Raw genomic sequence first — 25,042 nt, forward strand, 5'->3', positions numbered from 1 at the left:
GCTCTCCCCCAATGAGCTCTCATTGCAACAATTAAGTCCTCGCATAGGCTTACTGAACTTTCACCAGGCAATTGGTCTGCATCATTCTATCTTCTTATAGCTATACGGAATTTACATTTCATAATGCATAAACATGAAGCACAAAGATGGTATCAAGGAAATACATGTGCTTCTCCAAACCCGATCAGATTCACAGACTGCTGAATCCAAGATTGAAAGCTCACATAAAACAGGGGCAAAATCCTCTCATTTCCCAAAGTAGCATTTGCTAGCGCTCTAACATGGTATAATTACTTAGATTTCTTTCACAGTGCTATAGCAATGACTAAGGTATTTTCAAGTGTTCTTCTGAAGGAGATCCTCTGCTTATTAGAAAAATGAGGGGGAAACAATCTTTGAACTATGAACTGGGATTTAAACCTCAGCTTTGTTACATAGTAACTGTTCTGTTACTTAAATCATCTGATCTCATTTCCTCATCCCGTTAAGTGGGAACAATGTTAACCTAGTTCCCCTGAAGAAAAATGTCCCTAGAATATTAATGGAATGCTTCTGACAGTAATTTTTCAGTAAACAAGCAACAGTCCTATTTTTATTAGTTAAAACAAGTCTCGGAAAATGGAAATAACACATCTAGTTAAGTCTCTCAACAAAATATTCTGATTTTGTTATTAAAAATCATAAACTTGGCTATTTTAATCTTTCTTTATAATTACAACACGAACACAAAGAACTGGTACCTACCTTCCAAACTTTCTTGTTCATCAGAAGTATATGCATCCATCTGACTTTGTTCCCGCAAGAAACGAATAACTGCATAAACTAGAGGCTTGACCGATGACATTTTAGACCCTTAAATACCTCCTTGCTGAAAAAAGACAAAGAAAATATCAACGGTCATATGCTATGTTAAAAGCATTAAAAATAAAAATATTCATTACCTTTCTCTCTTCTCTCTTTAAAGTGTCAAGAAAGCAAAAGTTGTTACAGTAATGTATTCCACACGCTCATTCAAACCCAGCACTTTTAAACAGTGTTGAGGCTTGCCTCGGTGAAAAGACATGTTTTCAAAACAAGTGTAGCAAAGCTTAGAACTCACTCTGTCTTAACAATGTCTATGATACAGATACAAGAAAGTATAGGAGTGAGGAGTGCAGACCCAGGGAGAACCATCCTTGAAAGGCCTCACTTTTAATTGAGGGAGATTTAGTACTGCTGACTCAGAAGACGAGACACAATGAGCATCTTCCTTTATTCCAAGAGATGTTTCTTTTTATAATGTATCAATAATTTACACTCCACTACTTTTGTAGGTTATTTGCTGATGATCGGGCTCTGTGGAAAGGTTGTTCAACCACTGAGTGGTATTGTTAATAAACGGCGTTCCTATTTAATCAACACACTGCTCAGAAATCACCGTCTAAACCGACAGATACTACAAACCGACCTGCCCTGCTTGCAGTCGCTGTGCTCTCGTGGACAAGCTGGAAGCTCCTGGCCCCGTTCATTCACATGGAATACTATGCATCCAAACAGTGGCGCAGGGCCAGGCGGCATTAATGGCTTATTTCCACTAAATCGCATCAGCAATCTGCTCCCAGGGATCCCTAATTCACAGCCAGGGTGTGGTACCGGCCGCTAGGATGTTTATTGGCTTTGTACTTCTTTTAAAGCCAAGCCCAGTCTCTAGGCCAGAGAGGTTATTACACGTTCTGACTAAGGCCCGGGGGCAGAAGGGGGGGGCAGAAGGGGAAAACAGAATGGGGGGCTGGGGGAGCTGTCCAACCTTCTCCAAGCTTCCTCTCCTACATCTCCAATCACATCCATCTCCCACTCCATGGTTCTCTCCCCGCTGCACCCCGGCTTTGCTTCAGCCCAGACCGGGTTTGCACGGGGTGCGCGGTGCAGGCCTCCATCTGGGGCTGCAGGAGACGCACCCTTTCCAGATAGAAGCCCCTTACCAGGCAAAAGGACACGAGACGACGGCTGCAGGTCCGGGGTCGTCGGGAAGCGGGGCGACTTGCCCCCGCGGTCCTCGGGGCTTGAGCGGCGCTCTGGATGGCAGAACTGGCCGCGTCTCCCAAACTTCCCCGGCTCCTACACCGCCGCCGCCCCCTCAGCCCACCCGGCTGCTCGCTAGGCTCTCCGACGCTGGGTCCTGCTGGATCCGCCCCTGGGGCGGAGCAGGGCACGAAGCGGGTGGGGGTGGGGGCGGGACAGGGAGAGAGGCGGAGCGAGAGGCGGGCCCGGTCCGGGGGCGGAGCCGGATGCGGGGCGGGCCGAGGGGCGGGGCCGCGGGCGCAGGCGTGGGGCTGCAGCACGTGGGAGGGCGCTGGCAGGGCTGGCCGCGGCGTCTTGAGCTCTGGTCTCCGCGGCTAGGCCCACTCTCGGCTCCCGGGCCCCGTAGACTCCACCGCCCGCCTCCCGCAACCACAGACCGGAGGACTACGCGCCCGCTGCTGCCGGCCCCCCGGCGTGCCCATGATCACCCTGTGCCTTTCGGCTGTGCGAGGCCTCCACAGGTACTCTAGTGGGCGGGTTAACCTTGACCGTGGGCAGGGTGGGGTCGTCTGTCCTCGAATGCTTTGGGGCCTGGTGCAGCCCTGCCGCACCCCTGCGATGCTCCTAGGACTGTCCCTTCCCGCTGCCTGCTTGATGGACCCCGTGGGGACACCTGGCACGGCAACCTGAGACCCCCTTTCCCTCCCCGCCTCCCTCAGGAGGCCATCCTTTCCCCTTTGTTTGGGATTGCTTCAGCCGCAGTCTGTGAGAATGGTGGTTCACAGACCCAACCCAAAATAAATACCAAGAGACAGCGCGACACGTTCCCTTCCGAACTGCAGACGTGAGAAAGTGCCGCAGCTGTGGATTCGGGAATAAACCGTTTCCATACGCACCTCTTGTATATGTTAGCGTTCTGGGCGTTTAATATGCACCCGGGACCGTTGTGATTTTGATACTTGTTTCCGTCCTTGCTTTCTAACTTCATTTTTATTTTCTTCCTTACCATAAAACATTCGGCCTCTTACCCTGGCAAATTGACATGGCCCAGAATTGTTGCTTGGACACCGTTTGGGGCAGCCTAGGCTGCAGCTTTGACATGCTTCCTAGCGCAGCTCTAACCACACCCCTTTGCTACAGACCAGTAGCAAAATGGTGAGGGAATTAAATTCTTCGCACGGATATACCGGTTTTCGGAACAATGCCTCCACTTCTTCCACTGTCAAATCTGCCCTACACTGAAATTTCAAGTGAGACTTCAACAGAAAAAAAAAAAAAGAACTTGGTGATTTTTTATAGAGGTGCACTAAACTACTTTAAACCGTCAGCATTTCCGCTTTTCCTAGTTTTCTATTGTGCTTTGCCACTCATCTGCGTGGATTTTTGTGTTCCTTAGGCCTTGCAGCTGCTGTGCACCCTGGGGACAATAGTGGTAGAGTTCTGTGATGACTGTGGTCATTCTTTGGGCTGGATTTGTTGTGTTTCTGATCTCCTGGCTGGAAGTGGTATAGCTGTCAAATGAAGCTGTACCTGGAAATGAAGATCTTCACTTAGAAAAGCAAGAAGAGAGAATAAATTTCCATTATAAGACAGATAGTTCTCTTCGCTAACTTTTTAATATTGGGACCCCTTTACCTTTCAAAAATGGCTGAGAACCTAGGAACATTAATTTAGTTTTTGTCAATGATATCTACCCATAGTTAACCATATAAAATGAAAAGTGGAACAGTTTTAAAGGATTAATATATTTATCAAATAATACTTGTATTACATGCATATTTTTCCATTCATCTGTCAGTGGGCACCGAAGTAACAATACAAAATAGCTTGATTCCTAATTAATATAAATTAATGAAATTAATATAAACCTACATTTAATCTGTTTCTCTATTTTATTTTGATTTAAGAAGGAAAGTGTTACATCATACTCATTTGTAGTTGGAAAGAGAATATTCTAATAGCTTTTTTAGGTAAGCATGGGCAGACTTATCACACCAATGCGGGACAGATGGTGGTTTTTATTTTATAATTTTTTTTTATTTATTTTTTAAAATTTATTTATTTATTAAAGATTTCTGTCTCTTCCCCACCACCGCTTCCCATTTCCCTCCCCCTCCCCCAATCAATTCCCCCTCCCTCGTCAGCCCATAGAGCTACCAGGGTTCCCTGCCCTGTGGAAGTCCAAGGACCACCCACCTCCATCCAGGTCTAGTAAGGTGAGCATCCAAACTGCCTAGGCTCCCACAAAGCCAGTATGTGCAGTAGGATCAAAAACCCATTGCCATTGATCTTGAGTTCTCAGTAGTCCTCATTGTCCGCTCTGTTCAGCGAGTCCGGTTTTATCCCAGGCTTTTTCAGACCCAGGCCAGCTGGCCTTGGTGCGTTCCCGATAGAACATCCCCATGTTCTCAGTGTGTGGGTGCGCCCCTCGTGGTCCTGAGTTCCTTGCTCGTGCTCTCTCTCCTTCTGCTCCTGATTTGGACCTTGAGATTTCAGTCCGGTGAATCGATGAAGAAAGTATGGAATATATACATATTAGAGTACTACTCAGCAGTAAAAAACAAGGACTTCTTGAATTTTGCATGCAAATGGATGGAAATAGAAAACACTATCCTGAGTGAGGTAAGCCAGACCCAAAAAGAGGAACAGGGGATGTACTCACTCATATTTGGTTTCTAGCCATAAACAAAGGACATTGAACCTTAATTAGTGAGCCGAGAGAAACTAAATAAGGAGAACCCAAAGAAAAACATATAGGCATCCTCCTGGATATTAACCTTCATCAGGTGATGAAAGGAGACAGAGACCCACATTGGAGCACCAGATGGTGGTTTTTAAAGGGTGGGTTGTAGAGTTCTTCTCACTCTGCTACACTGAAATCCGCTCAGCGCACCTTACATTTTAAATGGAGAGTGTGCACTCCGCCTGACTTTGTAGCATCAATCACAGTTCATTTGGAAATTAATGGCTGTGTTATGTAGTTCTGATGTTGGAGTATTTTGTTACAGACTATCAAATGATCACATTCCTCAATGTTATCATCCATTTTGTTAGAACTCTTCAGGTGTTAATGTAGTGGACAGGATTCTAGTTTTCATTTGAAAGCTAGATTGATTGATTGATTGATTGATTGATTGATTTTGGTTTTTGGAGACAGGGTTTTTCTGTAGCTTTGGAGCCTTTCCTGGAACTAGCTCTTGTAGACCAGGCTGGCCTCGAACTCACAGAGATCCGCCTGCCTCTGCCTCCAGAGTACTGGGATTAAAGGTGTGTGCCACCACCGCCTGGCTGAAAGCTGGAATTTTATTAGTGATATATATTTTCATATTTTTCTTTGAAGTGACAGTCTCACTTTTTTACTTTTCTGGTTTTTGTTTTGTTTTGTTTTTTTCTAGACAGGATCTTGCTGTCTAAAGCCCATGCTAGCCTTGAATTCAGATCCTCTTGTATCAGCCTCCCAGTTGCTGAGATGACAAATATGAGCCACCTTACACACCTGCTAGTGTTCTGTCAAAGTAACCTGGAATGTTTTGTTTTGGAGTGTTGTGAACTGAACCCAGAGCATTGCATTAATTGGGCAAGCAGAATAATTCTGATCTGTTTGTCATTAAAAACAGTATATATGAAAATAGGATAGATAAATGGATGGATGGATGGATGGATGGATAAATAGATAGTAGATAGATAGATAGACAGACAGACAGACAGATTGGTGATAGCCAGGTAGTGGTGGCACAGCCCTTGGAAGGCAGAGGCAGGTGAAGCTCTGTGAGTTCATGGTCAACCTGGTCTACAAAGCAAGTTCTAGGACAGCCAGAGCTATTACACAGAGAAACCCTGACTTGAAAAACCCAAAATAAATAAAGAAAATCAGTCAAAGTCACACTTTTCTGTAATCTGAGCATTGGAGACTGGGACAGTAAGATCAAGAATTGAAGGCTAGTCCAGAGTATATTGCAAGACCCAGTATCAAAAAAATTTTTAATTTCTAAAAGAGTTTAAAGGGTATTCCATGAAAAGAAAGGGAGGAAAAAATATTACTTGACTCACGGTTTGTTCATTTTCATAAATGCTTTGATTTGAGCAGCCAGTTTTTCTGAAACACCATTATACTCGGGTATTCAGAAATGCTTATGTGTGCCTGACCATATGTACACACTGAAGGGCTGAGACTTTAAAATAAACAATATTTAGTGTCACAGCAAGAGTATCCTGCGGTGCAACTGAGATTCTTTTTAACCTGAGTGGCCTTGAACTTGTCTACCAGGGGAGTGATGGTTTTGAGTGCACAGAAGGCAAGAGTTGATCCACCATTGTGTTGCATTATCACTGTAAATGTCTGTACAGCAAAATCAACGTGCTTCCGTATTTGGAAGATTCTTTACCTCATGCTCTCCCTGGCCTGGTCTCATGGTCCTTTCTACAACACTTTGACTTTAACGTCTGCACTCTAAATGTAGAGAACTGCTTATATATTCTATACAGACTCTTCATTTATACATGGAAAGAAATAAATATGTGAAACACTGTGAATTGTTATCTTGTTAGAAGCTAGTAGTATGCCAGGTGTGCTGGTACACGCCTGTTATCTCAGCATGTGGTAGGCTGAGGCAGGAAGATTGTGAGTTCAAGGCTATCCCGAGTCTCAGAGTGAGACCCTGATTCAAAAGGAGAGGCAGTGGATAGGCGGAGACTATTAGCAATCAAACTTATATATAATATATCAACTCTTTTATTGAAGACATGCAAAGCAGTTATTCACTGTGGTGGTTTGAATACGAATGGCTCCCATAGGCTCATGCATTTGAATGTCAGTTATCAGGGAGTGGCACTGTTTGAGAAGGATTAGGACGTGTGGCTTTGTCGGAGTACGTGTGGCCTTGTTGGAGGAACTGTATCACTGGAGGTGGGCATGCCAGGCCTAGTCTCTGTCTCTCTCTCTCTCTCTCTCTCTCTCTCTCTCTCTCTCTCTCTCTCTCTCTCTGCTTATGGATTCTGGTAGCTCTCAGCACCATATCTACCTGTCACCATGTTCTCTGCCATGCTGATATGAACTAAGCTTTGGAAACTGTGAACAAGCCTTTTGTAAGATTTGCCTTGGTCATGGTGTCTCTTCAGCAATAGAACAGTGGCTAAGGCAGTCATTATATAAAGAAGTAGTTCTTAACTTTGGGCTTAGGTGGCTTAGTTCAGAATCTGTTGTGTTTCAAACTCTGTATCCTCCCATGAGAGTTGGTACTAAACAGCATGAGAAGCCTTCTGTTCTCTTTTTCCTATTTACTCTGGAACTTGGACATATCTGGGCTAGGTTTTTATTTGACTGAGATAGGTTTTCCTGTTGGCAGAGCAGCTATATTAGTTGTGTTGTTTGCTTGGCAGGTAGGATGGTTGATGGGAGTATCAGCTCTGCTTCTTGGGAATAAACAGGCCAGGACTCTGAAGATTAGGTTGTAGATTGTAGTTTCTGTTAATCAAACACATACTTCTGTCCTAGGCACAGAGCTGTGTGGTGGGTGAGAGACCTGAGAGACCTCGGCAGGGCAGCCAGTGTCACGAGGAGCCACAGCTGTGGTGTCGAGAGACAGATGGATAGGCATACCATGCAGTGTGAGGTTGGATATTTATTTAGTGGGTTATGGAGGGGGAAAAAGGAAAAGGGGAGAAGGGAGAAGAGCAGAGAAAGACAGAGAGACAGAGGGGGAAGGGGAGAAATGGGGAGAAAGAAGAGATCTGGAGCCTGCAACTGGCCCTGGCTGAGGAGGGGAAGTGCCTCTGCGGCTCCTGGGGTCCAGAGACAATCAGACGCAGCAGGTAGTCGAGTCAAGCAGGAACTCGTTTATTTCCTTGCAACATGCAATTTATAAAGCAAAAACCCATGAATCCCAGAAGTGGGACGAAAATTAACCAATCACATCAGGAGTCACTTCTGCAGGAGCCCCTAATAGGGATCACACAAACATCAGGCACTTTATGTCATCCTGCCATCTCTAACTCCTGTCATCTTGTGAATAAATCAGATCTCCTTCCCCTTGCTCCCCTTCAGACCCATCTTGGGTGGGAGTATTCTTCACAGGCTTTGCAATGTCACTTTTTTTTTTTTAAATTTTGTGCCTTTTTCTAACTGTAACGCTTTTGGCGTAGCTGTTACACTTTTGTTGTAGCTGTTGCTCTTTTGGCTGTCACCTTTTTTGCGCTAACTTGGCGACTCCAGCCTCCTATATGCTCATGCTCTATTCAGCCCACAGTTCCTGACCGACCAGATCCGAATAATTACACAGAAACTATATTAATTCCAACACTGCTTGGCCAATGACTCTAGCGTATTCCTTGCTAGCTGTTACATCTTAAATTAACCCATTTCTATTTAATCTGTGTGTCGCCACGAGGCTGTGGCTTACTGGGTAAGGTTCTGTTCTGGCGTCTTTCTCCTTCAGCAGCTACATGGCGCCTCCCTGACTCCACCTACTCTATATCTCTTCCAGCCTGGCTATATTCTGCCCTGCTGTAGGCCAAAGCAGCTTCTTTATTAACCAATGGTAATAAAACATATTCCTAACACACAGACAGGAATCTCACAACACTTGACAAATTCAGGACTGTGGTATAGAAACAGACAAGGTAATTTGTTTTCTGGTGTAAAAAGATGATATGAAAAAATATTAATCAAATACAGTTATTAATGAATTCAGTAATTTTTTACATGTCTGATTGTAATTAAACATAATTGAGATTGCACCCCTAAGTCTAACACATGATAACCTCCACAATTTTAGGACAGCAGTGCCAGGAAAAAAAATTGTTCAATAAAAAAAGGATTTGAAGGTACAAATAGCAAAAAGCTAAACTAAGATTATTTGTCAAAAACAGATAAAAAGCCGGGCGGTGGTGGTGCACGCCTTTAATCCCAGCACTTGGGAGGCAGAGGCAGGCGGATCTCTGTGAGTTCGAGACTAGCCTGGTCTACAAGAGCTAGTTCCAGGACAGGCTCCAAAACCACAGAGAAACCCTGTCTCGAAAAACAAAAACAAAAAACAAAACAAAACAAAAAAACAGATAAAAAGAAGTTACTCATGGGGATTTTGTTGTGGTGCCTTTTCACTGCTTACTGTGGTAAAAAAAAAAAAAAAGTCCTGTTACTTTTTCAAACTTAATTACAGTCTTTTGGTTGAGACATAGTACTGAACTTCGGTGGGAGGAAACACCTCTGTTAAAGATGTGAAGAGTCAAGGAAATGAATGTATTGCGTGAGGATTTACATGCCAAGGTGTAGCATAGGGCATGGCTAGACTTTGGGTGTCTGGAGCCAGCGTGCCTGAGTTTGTATGCTGGCTCTGTCACTGACCAGCACTGTGATCTTAGACTAAAATGTCTGTCTGTGGCTGTTTCCTCATCAGTAAGTAGGCAACTGACTAGGTGCTGACTTAAGTCATCAAACATTTGGGAATGTATTAGGTCCCATAATCTCCTTTAACTGGAGACAGCAGTGAGCAGAGCAGACAGAAATCTGACGTAGGGGGAATTTACCTTATATAAGGAGAAAAACAAAGAAAATATGTCACATATTAGATAGAAAACTACATTTTGCTATTTTTAGAGCAGAAAAAGGGATATTCATATTGATGGAATGAAATTGTGCATGAGCAGGTGAGGCACAGACAGAAGGTGACATTTGAGCGATGATCCAAGAGGAGCGGGAATCACCAGAGCTGAGCATTCTAAGTAGCAGAAAATGAAAAGGCCAGAACGGGATGTGAATGAATGTCTTAGGATAGGAAAACTCAGTCCTTTTTAACAACAGTCCAGAACGTTGTCTCATAACAAAACTTTGTTGAACATCAGTTATTATTTTTATGTCTGTGAGTTGACTTTTTTATATTAGAAGCTTTTGAAATGAGACTATCAAGAGCCCCTGGTAGATAGCTCAGTTTGGGTTTTTTTTATTTGTTTGTTTTGCTTGTTACTTTAAGAGTTGAGATTATTGCTTCATTTTCCATTTTTGCTTTAGATCTATAAAACTTTACATTTGAATGAGTCAGGCATAGCACTCTTTCCTTTATGATTCATGTCTTTGGTCCCATGCCTAGAAAGCCCTTCTCCACTCCAAGATGACAAATTCTTCAAATCATTTTCAACTTCTTTAAGACTTTTATCTTTTAAAAAAAATGTTATTTATTTTATGTCTGTGTGTGTCTGTCTATGGCATATATCATCTGGGGTGGTGTACCCAAGGAGAACAGAAGAAGGTGTCATATCCCCTAGAGCTAGAGCTACAGGAAGATGTGAGCTGCCCAGTGTGGGTGCTGGGATCCAAATTCCAGTCGTTGGGAAGATCAGCAAGTGCTCCTATCTGTGGAGCCGTCTCTCCAGCCCCTGCTCTGTCTCTCCTGTTTCATTCACTTCCATCACTTACCTATCAGAAGGGTCTTAGTCAGGGTCACTGTTGCTGTGACAAACAGCCATGCCCAAAGCAGCTTGGGGAGGACAGGGTTAATTCAGCTCAGGCTTCCACATCACAGTGCATCATCAAAGGAAGTCAGGACAGGAACTCACACAGGGCAGGAATTTGAAAGCAGGAGCTGAGGCATTTCACAGAGAAACCCTGTCTTGACAAACAAAAAAAACAAAACTAATTATAATAATAAAGTGAGCATGCTGGTGCACACCTTTAAACCCTGCACTGGCTAGGCAGAGGCAACAGGACCTCTGTGACTTTGAGGCCAGCTTAGTCTACATACTAAATTCCAGGTCAACTAGTATGACAGTAATAACCTGTCTCCAGAACATAACAACAGTTAACCATCTCCTTTCCCTCTGTGTCTCTTACCTTCTCACTAGCTAAGTCTTCACACTCTTTCTCTTTTTCTCCTAATTTGAAATGAGACCAGCCTTGGGTTTAGCTCCTCATCAGTTCTTTTCTTTTGAAAAAAGAGACCTTTAGAAAAAGCAAGGATCATCTGTTACCTTTGATTTTAAAACTCCACACATGGTCTAGCCTCCTCTTAGTGTCCCAGGCTTCTCTCTCTGTACTCAGGGTGTCGTCTAGAAAGTTCATGTCTTCATCACACAGCCTAGAATGATACATGCTGATCCTTATCTAGAACATTCTTTTCCCATATTACCTTAGAGTTTAACACTATTTAGTTTATCTTTAATTTAAAAGAATTATATACAGAATTATAGTGCATATGCAATATGTTCAAAAGAATGAAAACCAGGTATGGTGGCACATTTAATCCCAGCTCTTAAGAAGCAGGTGGGTGTCTGTGAGTTTCAGGACAGCCAGGACTGCATAGACCCTGTCCCAAAGAAGAGAGTAGAATGTGCTTTTACTGACAGAAACAGACCACTAGTGCCTTTAAGCCTCTTTCCTGCCTCTCTTCATCCATGTCCCTTTTTGTTATCCCAGAAGTTATAACCACTGCCCCAAACTTTGCGTTTGTCACCCTCTTTGAACATACACTGCAAATGTGTGTTCCCTAAACTGCCTGTGATTTAGTTTCACTGGTGACGCTGGCTTCATGTGGCCACAGTCCATTTGTAAAATCCTTGGTTGTGGGACACTTCCAAAGTTCATCCATTTTCTTGTTCATGGTTGTTTAGGTTGTTGTTTTGTTTGTTTGTTTTTTTAGCTAAAATGTGTACACATCCTCAACTTTATCTACTGACCCCCCTTTTACTTTCTAAAGTGATTATATTAATTCTCTCCCCACACAGTGTTTATGAATGGCCGTTAATCTACCACTCTAAGCAGCTCTTGTTGTAGAGACTTTTCCCCCTGAACACTTGGCACGTGTATACATTTACTGTTGAGTCTTAGCATGTTTTTATCTTTTTCATTTGTGCATTATACCTACTCATACCTGTATTAGTCAGGATTCCTTAGAGGAACAGAGAATCTTTATATAGATTCGATTTATTAGGATGGCTTTCAGGCTGTGGTCCAGCTCATCCAACAATGCCCTCCTAATGGAAAGTCGAAGAATCCAGTAATTGCTCAATCCATGAGGATGGACGTCTTAGCTGGTCTTCACTGGAACCAAAGAAGTAGGCTCTAACACCATTGTAGGAAGGCCTCAGCAGAAGGGTAAATAAATTTGCCAATGAGAGTGACGGCAAGCAGGCAAAACAAATCTTTCTTTCTTTCATTCGTATCCTTTATATAGGCTGCCACAGGTGTGGCCCAAGTTTAGGGTGGGTCTTCTTACCTCAGAAAATATGGATTTAAAGTGGGTTTTTCTACTTCAAACAATCCAATCAGGAAAGGTTTGCCCAGCTGCTTTTGTTTTTAGTTAATTCCAGATGTAGTCAAATTGACAATCAAGAATAACCATCACAATATCTTAGCAATTCAGCTATCGGACGTTTTTCCTTCCTTCCTTCCTTCCTTCCTTCCTTTTTTATCCTCTTCCTTCCATTTAGTAAGATCACACTGTGTTTATTATAGGCTTGTGCCCCCATGCCCTTCCGCTGCCTGGGGGGCCAGCCGCAGCAGCACAGGGCGCAAAGGGAAATTCACAGAGTCAACACATACTATGACTTTTTGTTATCTGAGGGGGTTAAAGGAGAAGACACTCATGCACTCTCATGGCTTCCTTCTTTAGTCTTCTGTATTCTTCATTCTGTGTTCTATATTCTCTTTTCTTACCTCCATCCAGAAATGTCCCTTCTGTCTCTCTTGATGTTTTCCTTCTCTCTTGACGTTCTCCTCCTAATTCTCTCGTTCTTGATATTTTCCTTCTAAGACTATCTTTATTCTTGATGTTTCCTAATTCTCTCATTCTTGATGCTTGCCTTCTAACTCATTTAACTCTATCTTTAGTCTTTCCTTATAGCTTATATACCCCAGCAAAATCTTTTAGACAATATAAAAATTATAATGTGGTTACATTCTGTTTTTCAAGTGAATGATTATGATGAATACAAAACAAATAGTAAAAAAGCCTGTTTCCCATATTCCTTGCATGATTTTTCTTGCAAATTATCTCAAGAACCCACAAATATTCATACCCAAGCAACTATGTTATAGATTAAACATGTAGACAAGCAAATTGTTCTTCTCAGTTAGGTCTTTTACTGGCAGGCAGCATTTTGCAGTTACCAAGAAAGGACCAATTACTTTATTACTTATCTTGAAAGGTAATCTTATAAGGAAACTTAAAGGAATCACACGCCTAAACTTTTGTATATGAAAAGAATCAGTTAGCTCTACTTTAAATCTTTAGGGTGTATACCTACTCATCAAGTTTCTTATATCAGGAGATTGAGGGCAGAAATGGGTATAAAGAATTAATCATCATCTTTGGTCATGAACCAGTCCTAGGAGGAAAGACACATCAGCTAATAATAATTGGGCTGTTTTGTTCTTGTTCCCTGACCTTAACGAGTTTCTCATTCAACTACGTGCCTTTCTAAAACTGTAAATTATCTTCTTGGGTTTTTTTTTTTTAACCTCAAAGCTATTCGATAAAAACATCTTAGTCCAAGTGATTTTGAAAGCTTTGTTTCAGCTATTATGCATTCTGAAATGTGTGACAACATTTCCAACATCAAGGCTAAAAGAATGTGAGCTAGCCGGGCTACTGGGACTCAAGTGTTCTTCTTAGTCATTAACCTAAGCCACAGTCTATGCAGCACTCAATAGAAATTTGTGTGTTCCTCCTTGTGTGACACTTCCTTGTTTATATTTTATTCATCTTAACTCTATTTAAACTAACATTATTATTATTGTTATTATTGTTATTTTCAATTAGACAGTACTGCTTAGGAAGAAATCATCTTCATACTATTCCACAGGTAAAAAAAAAAAAAGCCTAGTAGAACAGGATGTTTCCATGAGATAAACACACTGCATTACAGGCAGTGGGGATCTCCCCACACCCATTCACACCAAACAGATACCAGAGAAAGATAGCAGCAGCAAACATGTAAAGGCACAGCAGAAACAAAGATTCCAGGATCTGCGTCTCAGGGCCTTGTCTAACTGAGAGTCACCCATCAGGGAGTTTCCTCCTGGTGGGCTGACACCTTGAACTTCAGTTGCCACCCACAGCTCCTCTGACACGGCCACCAGCAACACCCAGTTTTGGTGTACTATTTCCATATTGAATATAAGGACTTTATATGTTCTGCAAATTCTTCCCCTCACTTGTTTTGCAGTATTCAAAAGATCTATTTATTTATAAGATTTTTGATTGGTATGTATTACTGAGCTAAATTTTAGGGAAAACCTTCAGACAAGGCTGCAGCCGTCTCTGCCCTTACTTTACTCACAGGTGTTGAAGAGTAACTAGAGCTCTGAGATAGATTGTGAGAGAGGCTGTTAGTCTTGGGGTGAACTTCCCTGACCACTACTCAGTTCAGTCCTTCTGAGTCCTGTAAGGACTTCCATAGCCCAGGCATTGCTTATCCTAATAGTTGATAGTTTCTGAGATCAGGAACCCAGTTTTTTGTTGTTCACGTTGCTATGTCTAGCATTTAGCATGGTACATAGTAGATGTAGCACAGATATAAAAACCCAGAGACAAATATTGGGATTCAGGGTGAAGATCAGAAAAGCAAAGCAGCCAACCACTGGCTCTTACCTCTACCTCAGACTGAAATGGAAGAGATCCTGTCTCCATAAATACCGAAGACTCCATACCACACTCCATTGAGTTCCTGTCTCTTCCTTTTTGAAGTAATAGGGGCGACGGGGCTGTGTTCTCAGCACCCCTGGCCGCCTGCCCGGCTAGCTTATGCCCAAAATAATTACACAGACACTGTATTCTTTTAAGCACTGCTTGGCCCTTCTGCCCTAGCCCTTACTGGCTAATTCTGATATCCCGATCAACCCATCTCTAATAATCGGTGAGCACCGGTCTTACCGGGAAGATTCTAGCCTAGTCCATCCTGGGTCGAGCTTCATCCCGGGAGCGGGGCATGGCGTCTCTCTCAGGCGTCTGCTGCTGAGAGGAGAGCTTTCGAGTCTCTGACCTCACTTCCTCTTCCTCCCAGCGTTCTGTCCTGTTTTCTCCTCCCACCTATCCTCTAACCAATAAAATGGGCCAGGGCAGTGCCTTTATTAGCCAATGACCTTCCTCCATCATTTCCCCTTTTTCGGTTTAAACAAAAAAAAAAAGGCTTTAACTTTAACATAGCAAAATTACATATAACAGTTATCAAGTAAAAGTTACAATAATCTTTATCATAACTAAGGAAAACTATAACTATAACTAACTATTCTTAACTCCATCAAAGACTCCAGAAAGATACAATACTACCTAAGCAAAAAAGAAAAAAAGCAACTTTTAAAACTCTAGAAATGACAGAGACATCTCGCTGCCTGGACAGTCACCCAAAGTTCCTCTGTACCGTTGGGGCATCCATCTTCAGCCTTCAGGCCCATGGTATCCAGCAGACATTTCCATAAAGCAGGAAAATTCAAAGTCAGTTCAGTCACTATCTGTTGTGTCCTGCAGAATGTCTCGCAGACTCTTTCATGAATCAGGAACCCCGAAAGATCATCTCACCTTAGGCAAGTTCAGTAGTCCTCTCTCTGCGGGTTCTCTGTTTCCAGTTTATGCAATAGTCCAGGCAAGAGCAGTTTCTTGCCCAAATGGCTATCAAACCCCATAAGGTGCCTCTTCGATGCCCATCTTCCTCTTGAAGTAGATTGGTGCTGCCAGGAGCAGAGTGTCTCATTGTCATGAAAAGTCCTCAGTTATTAAAACATTAAATGTCCTATTCTGTAATCTTTGAAAGACACGAAGAATGTCTATCTAAAATATATCTCTATATATCTAGAAAATCTAACTAACATGACTACAAGCTTTACTATTATTGATGATTATCCATTAACAACCTATATTTCTCAATTATACAGTACATATTTAAATGAACTACACAATCACAATACCTTAATCAAAATCAGAAACACTTATACATATAACAAAATTGACCTTAAATTTCTATCAATAAAGCAAAATCTATACTAATGTAAATTATTCATATCTATATCATATCCCCCTTTAAATGTAAAAGGACGTTTATAAACCATATTTGGGAACATGGGCGCAGTTTTTTCTCTCCAAACTGCTTCCTGCTGAATGGGGGCGTCGTTAATTAGGTCTTTCATGGTATAACCTGTGTGCTAGTTTCATCTCAGTTGGCAGTTGAGCGAAGCAATTTTCTGAAGATGTTCACTGCAACCCTTCAGGAGGGCGTGGTCCATCATACCAAATCGGAATAGAAGAAATGAACAGCGTCTCATCCTCTGTGAAAACAAAATAAGAAACTCCTTTCCAAAGCATCATGTCCTTAGATCCAAATTTCAAAGTTAAGGCATCAAAATATCTATGTCGGATTAGTTCAGCAGCATTTATCAATAAATATCTTTTAGCAGCTGTTGCTTCTTCCTCAGCATTCAAACAATTCAAAGAGAGCATAATAGCATACAGTATCAAGATTCTCTGTGTATTTTCCATCTTTGTGCAGCTTTGTTTTAACCTCTATTTTGTTTATTTTTACTTTTAACTCTTTGCTTTTTGAGACAGGTTCTCTGTATCTTTGACCTGAAGTAACTCTGTAAACCAGGCTGTCTTTGAACTCTCAGAGATCCGCCTGTCTCTGCCTCCCAGGCATTCGGGATTAAAGGTGTACACCTTGAACTCACAGAGATCTGTTTGTCTCTGCCTTCTAGGCACTGGGATTAAAGGCGTGTGCTACCACACACACAACTTTCTTCCTTTTTTTTTGTTACTTTAAGAACTTTAAATTTTAGTCTGCATATATTTTTAACACACTTTAAACCATTCAGAAATTTTCTCTGTCTTTGAATCTCTCTTTACTGTATATCTCTCTTTTTCTGACCACATGAATCTTTAATTTACCAAGCAATCTCAGTAGGACTAAAGGCGTGCCTTTGCCAGCTAGATCCAGTCCATTTCTTAGCTTTCCAGCCTCATGGCGGATATACAGGCTGTTATGTTTACTGCAACAACTGTGTGGCATTTCAAGGTCCCTGCCAGCAAGTGAGCTACAACAGACAACATTCACGTCCTCTCTTGGTAGCCGGCCCTCCTGCCTCAAACGGTCAGAGTTTGCCCTGGCAGGACAGCCCAGAAAGCCAGCATTTTTAAATGGCGCAGCTTTTTTCCTGCTAAGGCTGAAAATCGAAAAGTGTTTAAGTGTTTCGTGGCAGGACCTCTTAATGAGCTGCAGGCTTTGCAGCTAAAGCTGAGTCAGGAAGCTTCTCTTAAATGAGAGCGCTTGCTTGCCTCTAGCAAGCAGAGTAGAACCGAGAAATGGCAGCTACCAAGAAAACATGCTTTACTCTTTCCCAAGCTTTCTCAGGCTTTCAGTGGATTCAGTTGCCCCACGTTGGGCGCCATCTGAAGTAATAGGGGCGACGGGGCTGTGTTCTCAGCACCCCTGGCCGCCTGCCCGGCTAGCTTATGCCCAAAATAATTACACAGACACTGTATTCTTTTAAGCACTGCTTGGCCCTTCTGCCCTAGCCCTTACTGGCTAATTCTGATATCCCGATCAACCCATCTCTAATAATCGGTGAGCACCGGTCTTACCGGGAAGATTCTAGCCTAGTCCATCCTGGGTCGAGCTTCATCCCGGGAGCGGGGCATGGCGTCTCTCTCAGGCGTCTGCTGCTGAGAGGAGAGCTTTCGAGTCTCTGACCTCACTTCCTCTTCCTCCCAGCGTTCTGTCCTGTTTTCTCCTCCCACCTATCCTCTAACCAATAAAATGGGCCAGGGCAGTGCCTTTATTAGCCAATGACCTTCCTCCATCACCTTTTTATATTTCTCTCTGCCCAGCCATATCGCTCCTGCCTCCACCTCCCTAGGGATTAAAGGCATGTGATCCCAGAACTTTGTGTGAGCTCCGTTTCTCTTTTAGACAGATTCAGTCTTGTATAGCTCTGAGTGGCCTTGAACTTATAGAGACCCATCAGCCTCTGTCTCCCAAGTTTGGGGATTAAAGGTATGTGCCACCACTTCCTGGCCTGTGTGACTGACTAGTGTGACTGCTTTGTCCTCTAATCTTCAGGCAAACTTTATTTATTGAAACACAAATAATATACCATTGTAAGTAGATGCTGAATAAGTGTTTTTATTAAATGGATAAATGAAAAAATAGCATCAGCAATAGTAACTGAAGATTCAGTATTCCCTGCTAATATTTAATCAGTGCAGACCTAGATTTGACAAATGTTATTGACAAGTTACATAGAAGTGAGTATAACTGAGTAGGAAGTGGATTTTAAGCTCTGTTTGAAATGACTTATTTTAAATGATTTTGTTTAAGCAAAATACCAGTTGCTAAGTAAGGGAAATCACTATGTCTAAGTGTTATTTAGCCAATAGAAACGTAGTTAAACACAGAGTGGAGTGATATGCAGTAGTCAGCTAGTTGTCAGTGGCTATGCAGCAGATACGGAGGAATCTTGGGTGTATACTAGGGCTGGCACAAGACAGAGATGAAGCCATAAATGAGAAGTGGGAACTTTGTGATACTCTGTAGTCATCATCTGAGACAGTCAAGGTCACTTGATCCCTTACAGACCCAGTTGATAGCTTTGTGAAGCTGTAGTCTAATTAATGATTCTCCAGAAACAAAAGTTCTTCTAAATATGTTGGCCTGGATATGAAAGAAGTGCCAGTCTGCAAAATACTGGGTCAGAAGCAATCAAGCTGAGAAGGAACAGAAGGCGAGTCTCTCTTGGATGGGCCTGGGGTCAGCTCATGGCAGGGGAGCCAGATTCTCTGGACATTTATGACCCAAGAGGTACTTGAGATTGAGGACATGTCCATGAACAGGGCATAGGGCATGTACCTGAAAAAGGCAAATGTTCTATTGGTCAGATTAAGAAGTAGTGGCATGCTGTTTCATGTAGGCAGAGGTTTCTGTTGGGACCATGGGAGCTCTGTTCCACCAGTCACTTCCCAAATAACCACTCAGAGACATTAATGATAAATGTTCAGCCGATAGCTCAGGCTTATTACAAACTAGCTCTTACAACTTAACCCATTTCTGCTCATCTATATGCTGCCCCAAAACTCATGGCTTTTACCACTCCTATGTGTCTTGCTTCCTTTTTGTTTTTGGTTTTTCGAGACAGGGTTTCTCTGTGGTTTTGGAGCCTGTCCTGGAACTAGCTCTTGTAGACCAGGTTGGTCTCGAACTCACAGAGATCCGCCTGCCTCTGCCTCCTGAGTGCTGGGATTAAAGGCGTGCGCCACCACCATCCGGCTGCCAATCAGCTTTTTATTAACAATGAGAGCAATACATATTTACAAAGATTGTTCCAGAGCAGGATCACCTATGTGATGGAAAAAGTACCCAGCCCAGGTATTTACCATGATACTGAGATCATATTGCAACACATCTCATACCTGCTGTATTAAATCCTGCTCCTTGTGCCAAGAGCGCTACCCTCCTACAGCATGTAGTTAGCTGAAAGGAAGTGAAGACATGAGAATCTGAGTTGAAATAGCAAAGGCCCCTGCCCTAGTCAGAAGGGTGTGTAACTACACATCAGGAATGCTTCATGTCAGCTGAAATTCTGTCAAGGTCCAGAGCTGGTGGATGATGGAAGATGATGGTTACAATCTTGACGTAAACTCCAGAGCTTCATTCTCATGTTCCATAAACCTTAACTTGGTGCAGTTAAATGTGCAAGGGACCGTACACATGGGCCTGTTTGGAAAAGCTTAGATTGGTGTTATTTACTTACTGAAATTGGTTCTTCCTTCTCAAATATGTCTACTCTCAAAATGCACTTGTGTTTGCTTACCTAAAATTATGCAGTAAAATGAATGAATCAATAGCCACATTTATTGGCACATACCTGTAATCTCAGAATTCAGGAAACTGAACTAGAAGGATTGTCACACATTGGAGGCTAGCCTGGGGCTGCATAGCTAGATCCTGCCTTGAAAAATAAATACACAGAAAGTAAAAGAGGACTATTAAAGACAAAATCTTTGAGAGAACATCACGTCAGTCTAGTATTTTGCTATGGGCTTTCTGGAAAATAGGACAAAGGAAAACATAATACACAAATTATTGGGGACTTGATTAAGTGATTAAGAGCCCTTGCTGCTCTTCCAAAGGATTGGAGTTCTGTTCCCAGCTTCCACATGAAGTGGCTCACAAGTTCAGCTTCAGATAATCTGGTGCCTTCTTCTGGCCTCTCGGGGCATCTGTACACCAGTGGCTTACTTACATCACACGGATAAAAAATAAAATGAATCTTTTAACAAACAGAATCATCAGAAGCATTTTTTCTAAGTGCTGTTTCAGAGAAAGATGTATCATGCAGACCCATAATGTAGGTGAAATCAACCTAAGGAATACTGTATAGTAACTGTACAAGTAAACTTAATAGAGCTAATTCTTCATTTGTTTCGTTTTGCTTGTTCAAAGGCAAAGAAAACAGTACAGTGAGGGTGAAAAAACACATACTTAAATAATTAGAATATAAATGTGAGGATAAATCCGTTAGAGGGTAGTAGAGAAATTGACATGGCAATTCAGGGGAGAGGGAGAGTCCCTTTCAAGATAAAAATAGGGACAAGCACGTGATTTGTGTGTTGCAGCTGGGCTTTGAAGGCCATGGAATTTGGATACGTAAAGACCAGTGTTCTCTAATCCCTTGTTTACCAGAACTTAAAAATAGCACAGAGGGTAAGAAGGCAAAGGGTGCTCAGAACTAAGGAAAATCAGCTAAGAACGTGGGTGTGCTATGGAGCCTCACGCTCGTGCTGTCTCACTGGGCTGAACCCAGAGTGAGTATTAAGTGCCTCCTATAAGCTTTGTAAAGACATGTTGAAAATGTAGCATGGTGTTTGATATCAAGCCGTGTGGTTTATAACTTCCTCCCTTCTGTCGAAGGCCTGAGAAGAGGAATACCTGGATAATTAAATACCCACATGAGGTAATGGAAGGGGCTCCGTGGTCAAGCGCATGCTCAGAGTGGACCCTGTGTCCCATTTCCTGCCCCTTAAAAAGAAGCTACACAGCCGTGTCAGAGAGGGGAAAGAGGTAGATGAGCCACTGTTGACCAACTAAGGAGAACCGATCCTAATGAGGATCGGTGTTCTAGATCTCCACTCGTGTAGACCCCAGTCGCTAAAGAGATTGCCAGTGGTGTTGATTGTGAGGTCTCGTTTCTCCACTGAATGAACTCCCAGTAAGAGCAGGGTGACGTGACTCCTGGACAGCACTTAGGAGAAAGCTCTTAAGCCCCGTTTCAGTGCAATTGGCAGATGGATATGGCTGCCAAGAACAGTTGGGGGGCAGTGATCAGATAATGCCAAGTCTGGGCTGTCAGTCACCAGCTGGAACAGTTTCCAGCCTGAGCTGATTGGTCTCCATGTGGTATCACACTGACTTCCAGAGCAATTCCGTCCCCAACTGTCCTCACCTCTGAGCACTCTTCTCAGGCTCCCTCTCCAGTGGCCTGCACCTCCAGTGATGGACTTTCTCAGGTTGCTGTTCTGTGTGCCTCCCACTAGTTTCTTTCCTTTAGCCTATGTACACATGCCAACTTCCACCCGCATTGCTCCGGAACCCTCCCCCATCCAGCTCCTACTCAGTTGTTTTCCCTCCGCTTGGCCGCAGACCTCTGTGTCTGTACGCACGTGGTCTGAGCGTAGAGTGTTCCCATGTGTTCCTGTGCTTGGACACTTAGTCCCCAGGAGAGGACTCTTTTAGAGAGTTGTGGAATCTTTAGGGGGTAGAGCCTTGCTGGGGAAGCTCTAGAGGATGGATGTTGGGATTTTATAGCTAGCCCTGCTTCCTGTCCACTCTCACTTGCTGACTCGATGCAGTCACCTGATGCTCCTGCTGCTGCACCTACCAGGCTGTGAGGGGCTGCATTCTCTCGACTGTAAGCCCTTCTTCCCTCGAGTTGCTTTCTGGTCAATTTGTTCATAGCAAAAGTAACTAGTCCACATCACATCTGTACCCTCTTAGGCGACGCAGCTCTTTCCAAGAGTTGTACATTTTCAGATGTCAGTTTTTCTCTCTCCTACCCTTCAGGTTCCTATCTCCAGTTCCATGTCACCACACTGGGACCAGAAAGATGATCTGAGCAGTAAAGTGCTTGCCACTACGCTTGACCTGAATCCAGTCTCCAGAACTCACAGTAGAAGGAAATCAGCAACTTGCACACACACGCACACATACACTATAGATAAGAAATCTTTAAATCACCACATTTGCATGCCCCAGTCTCTCATAGGCACCTGAGCACAAAATCACATCTGACACCTATCTAGTTGTCCCCCAAAGCCCACATCACTTGCCAGCCCACTCTGTAGCATTTCGACTTTTACAAAATCCTGTCACTTTTAAATCACTGGATTATTTCCTAATCTATTTTTTTCTACTACTGCTCCTTTTAATTCTTGTTGTTTATCTAAATTACTGTGATTTACTAGAGGGTCTCTCTTGTCCTTCAAAATCAGCTCCCAGAGTGCTTAGCAGAGGGCAGTTCCTTCCCAGGCCCTCAGCAAAGGTTCTCTGCTTGTGTGCTGCTTGTTGGAAATGGATCACTCTGAAGCCCTGGCTGGCCTGGAACTCACTGTTAGCACGGGCTGTCTAGCCTCCAAAGTGCTGAGAGCAGAGGTGGAACTGCTAGCTTGTCTATACTGGAGGCTTAGCTCTCTGGCATGACTTTACACGGTCCCCACAGGCGCTGGAAAGCCAGCTCAGGTCTGTACTCATTTCCCCCTGAGTTCCAGATGGCCACTACACTTCTCACTCGGACATTGCTGGCATCACCAACCAAATACATTGAAAATTAATGCAACCTTCCCACCACTACCCCAAAAGGGAAAGAAAGACCCATTCTAACCTACTTCTGAATTTCAGCCTGGTGACTGCCACTATGGCGTGTCCTTGCAAAAGCCTAAGCCTCTTCACTCCGGTTTCCCCTCTCCTCTCGCCTTCACGGAACCTTATCATTTGCTGCTGCTGTAGGCAGTAGAATCAGACCAGGCTGGCAGAGAAAGCTAAACAGCATGTTCGGGTTGAAAGAGACGGCTTAGTAAATGGCTGGAGTTCAGCTTGGAATGAGACCGCCTTGCTCAGCTCACATGCGCTGCTTGCTTAGTCTTGGGGATGATTAACTCAGCATTTTCCGCCTCGGTTTCTTTATCTGCAGAGGGAAAAGTAATTGAGATAATGAATAGAAGCACTTAACGTGAGCACTTATTTCAGAGGTGCTTTCCTTTGGCCTGAATGATCTTCTAAATATAAAGAGCTATGTTGGGTAATTAGTCATCTTTCATCTTTGTTGGGAAGGTTCTTTTTATAGGCTGCTTTTTATCTTTTATTGGTTAGGATACTCTCTTGCCTGCTTTAAAAAGCAGGCTTTTAAAGTATAAGCCATCAAAATGTCTAAAATCAGTTTGCCAAGCTTCTCAATGTGCTCTAGAAATGGAAGGCATTGTGGCCACCCTCATTTCCCACTGTTGATCATGTAGTGTCAGTGAGGATGGTGGTTTCTAGGGTTACTGTGCCAGACCAGCCCTCTGATTGTGTCACTGCCTGTCCACCAAAAGCGACACACGAGGATGAAAAGAAGAAGCAAGTGCTGAAGATGTCAGGTGGATGGCAGCTTCAAGAGCGAGGCCAAGGGGACGGTGTGACTGCCTGCACAGTTTAATGCTTAGCTGCGCCCCCTCTGGGCAACCTGTTTCATCTTACCTGAAATGATGATATAGTAAGGTCTGTGTCGGTGTTGTTGAGAGAGTTCAGTTCACAGAAGGTTTTTATAGTGCCTGCTACATAAATATTTGACGTTATTGTTCCTATTCATAGCCGGGATAGCAGGGGTTGGCACGCAGAAGCAGCAGCAAGAGGAGTGGGTAGCTAAATGACGCAGCCTGCTGGCTCTCTGATTGCTGTGCTCACAAGTGGCAAATTCAGGCTTGAGACTTGTCACCGCATCAGTATTCCATGAATCTCCTAGCAGTCCATTTTCAGTACGCTCTGCACTCCTTGCAGTAAAAGAAGACGCGTAAGTCTAGGCTGAGAGTTCTTGGCGATCTGATGTTACTGCTCACCATCCTAAAGTAAAGGATGCTGTGAGCCCTTCTCACTGTGAGATGTGACTCTTTACTTGCTGGTCACTTCTGTTTTTTCTTACTATATTCATAGTCTACTCTTCTATATGGTTTCCCCATTATGTCTTTGAATAGCTTGTCAGTTTGAGTATGTTAATTTGGAGTCCATATATTTTCTGACCACTAGAACTAGGAACATTAATAATTGCTAAATATATGTGTTTTTTAATTTTTTTAATTTTTTGGTTTTTCAAGACAGGGTTTCTCTGAAGTTTTGGAGCCTGGCCTGGAACTAGTTCTTATAGACCAGGCTGGCCTCGAACTCACAGAGATCCGCCTGTCTCTGCCTCCCGAGTGCTGGGATTAAAGGCGTGCACCACCACCACCCAGCACTAAATATATTTTAAGTGAGATTGGTCGTGTTCAGTATGGTATGGAAATGTATAAAACCTTTTTATTAGGGTGAATATGTTTAAAGTATATTATATGCAGGCAGGTATGAAGCGCTCAACCAATAAAAATATTCAGGTAAATATAAAAAGAAAACTACTTTTTGTATAAATTTTCTATGATGAATTATGTAATGAACCTCCCCGCATGCTTCAAGACTGTCAGCTCCTGACCCATGTTTTTATGCTACTTCCTCCTCCAGTTTTTCTAAGCAGAGCCACAACTAAAGCTGTTTCAATCTGTAGCACTAAGAAAGAAAATAGTTTTTCAAAACCACAAAACCTCAATGCCATTGTCACATGTAAAAACAAACACTTATTAGCAATTGAATCCATATTGGAAAGCAGTTCAGCAATCAAGTACTCATACATAGACGACACATTCAGAAGCCATCAGTGTGTGAGCCGTGCACAGGAGGAGAATTAGTCTCCTGAGTAATTACTAAGGATTTCAGTTCTGAACAGTGTGAGCCAAATGCCAATTGAATGTGCCAGCAGCAATCCATGCGTGTGGAATGGCCTCCTGAG

At 43.0% G+C, this 25,042-nt stretch overlaps 2 protein-coding genes across 2 annotated transcripts in view; one reads left to right on the forward strand and one right to left on the reverse strand.

Moving 5' to 3' along the window:
* Positions 1-2,157, reverse strand: part of Sgtb (small glutamine rich tetratricopeptide repeat co-chaperone beta) — a 36,776-nt gene extending 34,619 nt beyond the window's left edge. The window contains exons 1-2 of the mRNA XM_041663171.1: positions 1,962-2,157; positions 745-868 (exon numbers count right to left, since the gene is read on the reverse strand). Coding sequence (XP_041519105.1) covers positions 745-844 — 100 coding nt within the window. The 5' untranslated portion in view covers positions 845-868; positions 1,962-2,157. The remainder of the gene's footprint in view (positions 1-744; positions 869-1,961) is intronic.
* A 139-nt stretch (positions 2,158-2,296) lies between these two features.
* The window catches only part of Nln (neurolysin), a 90,132-nt gene continuing 67,386 nt past the window's right edge, over positions 2,297-25,042 (forward strand). The window contains exon 1 of the mRNA XM_041663703.1: positions 2,297-2,522. Coding sequence (XP_041519637.1) covers positions 2,482-2,522 — 41 coding nt within the window. The 5' untranslated portion in view covers positions 2,297-2,481. The remainder of the gene's footprint in view (positions 2,523-25,042) is intronic.

Source organism: Microtus oregoni, unplaced genomic scaffold (genome assembly GCF_018167655.1).
Source record: "Microtus oregoni isolate MIOR12 unplaced genomic scaffold, Mior012 000014F_ref0000157, whole genome shotgun sequence".
NCBI lineage: Eukaryota > Metazoa > Chordata > Mammalia > Rodentia > Cricetidae > Microtus > Microtus oregoni.